The following is a 6,938-nucleotide window of genomic DNA, read 5'->3' on the forward strand; positions in this document are numbered from 1 at the left end:
GGATGATCCCTCCTTCACTGTCCTGCTTGTAGTTCACTGCCCAAGCAGGACACAATGAACCCATGACAAGGGTCTTGGTAAAGGGGGCGATTCAGGGTCTATCCATAGGTTAGGGCTTTCTTCATAAGCCTTGTCTTGGCTTCTCTGCTTCCAAGCACTTTCTGTCCTTCCAGTCCTGGTGATGGCATCCAGGTGTAACTGGAGTGGAAGAAACCACAAAGAAGGAACATGTGGAAGTTGAAGTTTTGCTCTGTGCTGGGATCTCCTGGAGCCTCCTGCCTCCGCTGTCACAGGAGGGGCAGTGCACCTTGTGAAGGTGTTATAGGGCTCTTGGTACAAAGTACTTACTGCCTTTTCCCTTCCAGCAGCAAAGGTCAGAGCCTCCCTGCCAGACTGTGGTTCCTGGGATTTACCTGCATGGAGTGCCTGGAGCTAAACCTGCCTTATCAAGATCTTTCTCAAACTAAAAGACCTGTTATCATTTGGCATCTTATCTAACCTGCTTTCCATCCTGCATTGCTCTCCATGGGAATTCCTGGGGAACCTCTGCACCCTGAGAGGCGTGAGCTGGGAGGCAAGGGCTGCAGGTAGCCCCAGCCCTGCTGTTTATACCTTGCCTGGGTGCTCTCAGCTCAGAGCACACCTCATCTCTTTTGGTTTTATGTACTATGCTGTCGTCCCCAATTTTCCACCCTGAAGTTTCATGTTAGGTGTTTTTCTGCTCAAATTGGCCGAAAATAGGTAAAAATAGCCCATGGTTGGTGGCAGCTATTGAGATAGATAAGGTTATCTGTAGCTTTATCAGCTGCTGAGTCCTGCATTTTCAATGGGTTTCACTTTCATTATTCCTAAACCGGGCAAATCTCTCTAAGTTCTCCCCACTGCTATGAATACGATGGGCGTGGGCAGCCCGGCAGAGGGTTTTGTTTCCAGTCTTTCTGCCTATGGACAGAGCAGCATTGTGGCTTTCCAAGGTCAGGGGTTCATGTACATATATTGAGGAAACCCACCTTGTCCTTACTTTAGGGGACATTTCACCTGGCCAAGACCTGGTGCAGTGTCAGCAGAGGCTGTTGACCCAGAGATTGGGATGGGGGGATGCTGCTCATACAGGAGCAAAGGTTCCCCTCTCCAAGCACAAAAACATTGTAAAAAGAGAAAAAGTATAGGGAGAAGGCAGTTGCCAAGCTTGACTTGCAATCTTGGTCGCTACCCCTTCCCCAGCTTCAAATGTGTCACGGTTTGACCCTGGTGCAATTCCAGTGCCCCCATGAAAATATATTCTCCCAGTGGCTGCTGTGAGATGTGACCGGAAATAGAGCAAAGCAGGCTTCAGCTTAGGAATAAAGGAAAAAACTTTATTGAGTTACAATATATAAAAAGGAAGACACACAGAACTCAGAATGAAAACCTTCCAAAACACTCCTTCTCCTCCCCCCAATTTCCACCACAGCACAATGAGATAAAACCTTAGATTCTCAATGCAGTCACCACCCCTCAGATAGTCAACTTTCAGTTCATCACCACTCTTCAGATAATCAACTCTCAGTTCATCAAGGAGAGAGGAGTCCCTCTTGTACCATAGGCTTCTCCAGGAAACACAGCTGAAACCTCTTGGGTTTCCATGTCTCTTGTGGCACCGCTTGGAGAACATCTGCCCTTCTGACCTCTTCCTTCCATGTCCAGTGCTCTCACCACTGCACATGGACCAGAGCTGCTTTTAGGGTTCCCCTTTTAAGGATGCTTTGCCCAGGTCCAAAAGAGCAACAGTCGCTCACTCTTGGGACACCAGTCCCCCCCAGATTCACCCCCTGGGGCTGTGAGGTCTCAAGAACAGAGTTCTTCTTCTTCACTGAAGTCAGAGGGCATCACCACACCCTCCTCAGCCGTCTCTGTTCATGCCACTGCTTCACACAACATCACCGCACTCTCCTGGCTCCAAGGCATTGCCTCCCCCTAAATGCAGTCTCTGTGTCACAGGAAAAATGGGTCTGTCCATGGCTATACAAGAAAAGAGTCCAGCCCAAGGCCACTCCATCATCTCCTCCTACCTAGGATTCTTCTCACCTTCTGCTGACATCTCTCACTTGCTCAGACCTTCACCACTCTTGCCCATTTCCTTCCACTTCATGTCTGTCTCTCTTCTAGGAGAGTTTAATGTTCAAAGTTTTCATTGTCCAAGAAAAGGGTTAAAATCTTGGACTCTGCCCTCCCAGAGCTTCGGCTGGGCAGGGCAGGTCTGACCTCTTTCACAACCGAACAAAGAGAGAGTTTCCCTGGGTGTTCTCTGCTTTTAACCTGCTGTGTTCTCAGAGGTGTATCCATGTCTCCAGTGGCCACACCAGGTGCCAATATTCAAATCTGAGCACAGATTGGTTTGACCACAACTTCCTGAAAATCTCACTTCCTTATCAACCCAGGACAAAGTGGAGCTATGAGACAGTGGCAGGACACTTTTGCAGTGAAGACTAGAGAAATGGGCATAACAGATCCGTGGACACTTCTGGAGGATGATGCCCTGCAGGTGCAGGCCTGCAGGCCTGGCTGGAAGGAGTTTGTGCAGCGCCGTGCTCTTGGGAGGTAGGGCTGCTGACAGTCCCTGTTGCAGGGGGATCAGGGTTGATGGGTTGCCATGTGGACCTTTGCCTTTTTCAAAATTTGCTTGTAGGAAACAGGTTTTTCAGCAAAACAGGGAGTTTGGAGGTGAGTGAGGCTGTGAAGGGTTTCTTCATTTTTGTTTGAATCTCGGTGGGTTATTGCCAAACTGGAAAACATGATATTTGGAGGGGAGAATAGATCAGCAGGACCAAAGGGCAGCTGCTATTTGGCCAGAATTTCTCCATGTCTTTGTTAAGATGAAAAGAGCTCCTTCATCAAGTAGGGGGGCTTATACCTCACTAGAATCTTCTGGGTTTGCACTCACAGGGTAAGGAGAGGGAGAACCACTGTGTTCTGGGACATGGAGTGATGTCTCAGCAGCCCCTGTACCTGCACCGGGCTGCAGGGCCTTGGGCAGAGGGAGGCTGTGGCTCTGCATTGCTCATGAGAAGCCCCCCAAACATTTCCACCCTGGGCATTGTTCAGACACCCTGCCTGGGTGGCAGCAAATGGAGACTTTGGTTGCCAGTCCCCATGCAGATTGTGCAAGATGAAGAGCTGTGGGTTGCACACCTTTTGGCTCCTCAAGATATCTCTTCACCTGCCCTGCACCCTCCACCCACACCTTCCTTCTGTTTTGCTTTTATTGTCTTACCCAGTCTCGGGCATGATGCTGGCTTTCCGCTGAGCTGTGATGAGCCAGCATGGGTGAGGGGCTGGAGTCCCAAACAGGGACCTGATGTTTCTCACCCCAAGGGCCTCTGCTTTTGGCGGTGGGGCCAGGATCCCAAAAGACAGCCTGGCTTCTGAAATCTTTAATGCTGGGGCCAGCCCTCAGCTCACATCTGTGGTGAACTTCCCAGGCTGGCATCATGCTGTTAGGGGGAGGACAATTTGGTGTAAAGCTTGCATGAGTGTAGTTAGTCCATAGTCTGTGTTAACCCTCATCCCTACTGACTGTGCTGAAAGCTCAGCATGGGGCACCTGGGATGAGCTGGTCTCCTCTTTGCCCTGGCAGGTTTCAGTGCTCCCAGTGCTTTCACAAGTGGTCTTCTGCCAAAGTGCACATCCTGTTCCACGTGTACCACTGCCACGGCTGGGGCACCGTGTGGATGCGAATCTTTCACCAGAAGTGCAGGCGCTGCCCTAACTCCCGGCTGGAGGATCCTGAGTTCAGCCTGGACACTGTGGAGACAATTCTGCACAACCTGGTGATAAAGATCCTCCAGTATTTCTACAAGAAGCCTGTCCAGCCCTCTGACCTCCTGGAAGTCGTGGTGGATGCACTGGTGACAGGGCCACACGACCGTGCCCACTGCGAGGCCTGTGAGCTTGGCATTTGTAACAGGTCACAGAAGGCCCTGGCACTGGATGCCTGGAAGCCCTTGACGGATGAGAACAAGGCCAGGATGCACAGCAGTGAGCCATGGCTGGCCTGGACATCAAATGTCTGGAAGTCCTTAACAAATACGGGGGAGGCCGGAACCCATCACACGGAGTCATGGTGGTCCCGGGGATCAGATGTCTCCGAGCCCTTGATTGGTGTGGGCAAGGCCAGGACCCATCACACTAAGCTGCAGCCAGCCCCAGCACGGGTTTCCTGGAATACATACCAATCCTGGACCTCTCAGACCCTGAAACACCAGGGCTTAAGACCCCGTGAAGCCTCGACTCACCACCCCTCACCCTCCAACAGCAACTTCTCCTGGAAATGGTGCTGCTGCATCGGCAGCTCCTTAGTCTGTGTTTCAGTCATCATCTTCCTTGTGTTTTATTTGACCAAGATGTAGAGGGACCTGGGGATCACAAAGAGGAGCTGGGGCGATGTGATGAACTGCCTGGAAACTTGGAGACCCAAGGTCAGCCCTTGCTCTTGGTTCAGCAAGCTCCCCAGCTCCTGGTGGCATGGGATCGTACTGGGATTCCTCATCCAGGCACCTTGTCCAACAATCTCTGGAAGAGTCATGGGTCTGATGGATTCTTATGGGACATATTCTGTGTGAGGATGAATATCCCAGCTCCCCCATGCACAGGATGAGGTTTCTTACTTGCAAGAATAAAACAACCCCCTTCTCCTCAGCCCAGGAATGCACTTGTGCTTTTTAATGTCTCAAAAGCCTTTTCTACATGTGTGTGGGCATTGTGGAGGGAAGCTTGGGGCTGTTTTTATCTCCCAGCAGTGCTGTGCTTCCAGAGAGGCACATGCCCAGTCTGCCCTGCCTTTGGCCAGCTGTCTGGGTACCCTGCAGGGGGAGCAGAGAGTGCCAAACTTGGCTAGTGCAAGAAGACTGTGGCAGCAAGTCCAAAGTATTCCCCAGTTATGCAGAAATTGCAAATATTGGGCTGCAGGGTCAGGGCAAAGGGGAAGATGCAGACTCTTGCCTTCTGCTACTTCACCCTTCAGGGCTTTAGGGACCTGGTGGGTGTCTTAAGGTTGGGAGGAAACGTGCTGTCCCCATGACTCTTACCTTCCCTGCAGGGCAGCTGGGCTCCTGCAAAACTTACCCATGGACACAGCATGTCCTGTGACCACAGCTGATTTCAGCTGGGATGGAGATAATTTTCCTCTTTGTAGCTGTTACTACACTGGGGATTAATAGTGTTGATAGCACACTGATGTTTTAGTAGGTTCAAGTAGTGCTTACTCTAAGTCAAAAACTTTTCCGTTTCCTGTGCTCTGCCACTGGAGCAGGTGTACAAGGAGCTGGGAGGGAGCAGGGCCAGCACAGCTGACCAGAACTGGCCCAAGGGACTTTGCACAGATCATCCTGCTCAGTGGATAAACTGGAGGAGTTGGCCAGGATGGGCTGATTGCTCTGGGGGATGGGCTGGACATCGGTCAGAGGGTGGTAAACAACTGCAGTGTGTGTCTCTTGTCTTTGTTATGTCTCTCTCTTTATCTCTCTGTTCATGATTGTTATTATTATTAATTATTATTCATATTTACTTTGTTCCAATTATTGAACTGTTCTTATCTCAACTCACAGACTTTACCCTTTTCCAATTCTCCTCCCATGCTACTGGGGCAGGGTGGTTTGACTGAGTGGGAGGCTGTGGTGTACTTAGTTACTGGCTGAGCTTAAGCCACAGCAACTTCAATAGACTTTTGAAATAGCCTGTAGCCTGTGCATCACAAGCCTCAAACACAACCATGGTTACCAAGGTCTGTCTTCTCTGGGATCCTGGGGTGAGAAAGAGGTGTTGGGGGGGGCATGGTGTGCCCTGTGAGAGAGAGCATTGTGAGGGCTGGCTGTCACTTGGGAGTGCACTGGGGGGTGCACTGGGGACACCAGGGATGCCATGGGAAATCCATGTCCACGGGGCACAGGAGAATCAGGAGATGCAGCCATTCCCTGGGGAAGCGAGGTGCCAGTGACAAGCACGCAGTCACCAGCTCGCTGCTGAGCCCTGGACGAGTTTAGGAGCAATTTAAGAGGCAGCACCCCTTGGTGTGCTAGCACCATTCTCATCACAGCTTTTGTTTTCATTTGATACCTCTCACAGAGAGGCTGGGTAGTGATCCTGGCTGCTGAATGACTTCTATTAACTCCATCAACTTCCTGGCTTACTCTGCTTCAGTGGCCCCAGGCACCTGCTGTGCTAGGATGCTGATCGCTGGGGCTAAGTGGGGTTTCTAACACTTTCATGGCTCCCTCTTCTTTGCTGTTTCATCTGTGATTCATTCATTGCCTGTGTGGTGGAGGGGCTGAAACACAGACACCAGGGGACATGCTGCTTACCTGAGTAGCAAGAGCTGAATTGAACAACCCCCAAACAACTTCGGGTACTGAAATTGATTTTAGGCCTGTCTGTCAAATTAGTCCAACAAGGAGAAGACCTGCAGAACCACTGAAGCAGCTGAAACAGTCCTCTCCTGGCTTTGCAAATGATTTGATGCTGAAGATGGGTATGATATCAAAGATTTCGTGGCTGAATTAGTGGAAGAATGATAGGCTGAAGGAAAAAAAAAATAACCAAACTCAGTGTGGCTCACACAGCATCAATGCCTGGCCGTGCAGATTCCCAGTTGCTGTCCTGTCCCCCCTGCTGTATCTTGAAGGGTCCTTTATGTTGCTTTTTCTGCTGCTGTAAGTTTCGTCTTTATTCTCAGCTAGACAACCTGCAGGCTATTGGTTAAAAAAAAAAAAAGAATAAACAAGAAAACGCTGTGTGGTCCAGACGCCGTGTGGATTTGGTTTCGTAAGTTCTCTAACCTGCTTTTATGCCACCAGCCCTTCTCTTCACCAGCGCCTTCTCTCCGCAGCCTCAGCAGCCCTGGCCGCGGAGCCACCAGATGGAGCTGCAGGTCTCCGGCACCGCACTGGGAACCACTGGGACCA

The 6,938-nt window shown here is 50.7% G+C and overlaps 1 protein-coding gene across 1 annotated transcript; it reads left to right on the forward strand.

The window, feature by feature from the left end:
* Positions 1-2,318: 2,318 nt before the first annotated feature.
* Positions 2,319-5,687, forward strand: RTP2 (receptor transporter protein 2). The gene is made up of 2 exons (XM_039713834.1): positions 2,319-2,580; positions 3,617-5,687. Exons 1-2 carry the CDS (start codon positions 2,435-2,437, stop codon positions 4,386-4,388), a joined length of 918 nt encoding a protein of 305 aa, XP_039569768.1. The 5' UTR covers positions 2,319-2,434; the 3' UTR covers positions 4,389-5,687.
* Positions 5,688-6,938: the final 1,251 nt, after the last annotated feature.

Source organism: Passer montanus, unplaced genomic scaffold (assembly GCF_014805655.1).
Source record: "Passer montanus isolate IOZ18808 unplaced genomic scaffold, ASM1480565v1 scaffold29, whole genome shotgun sequence".
NCBI lineage: Eukaryota > Metazoa > Chordata > Aves > Passeriformes > Passeridae > Passer > Passer montanus.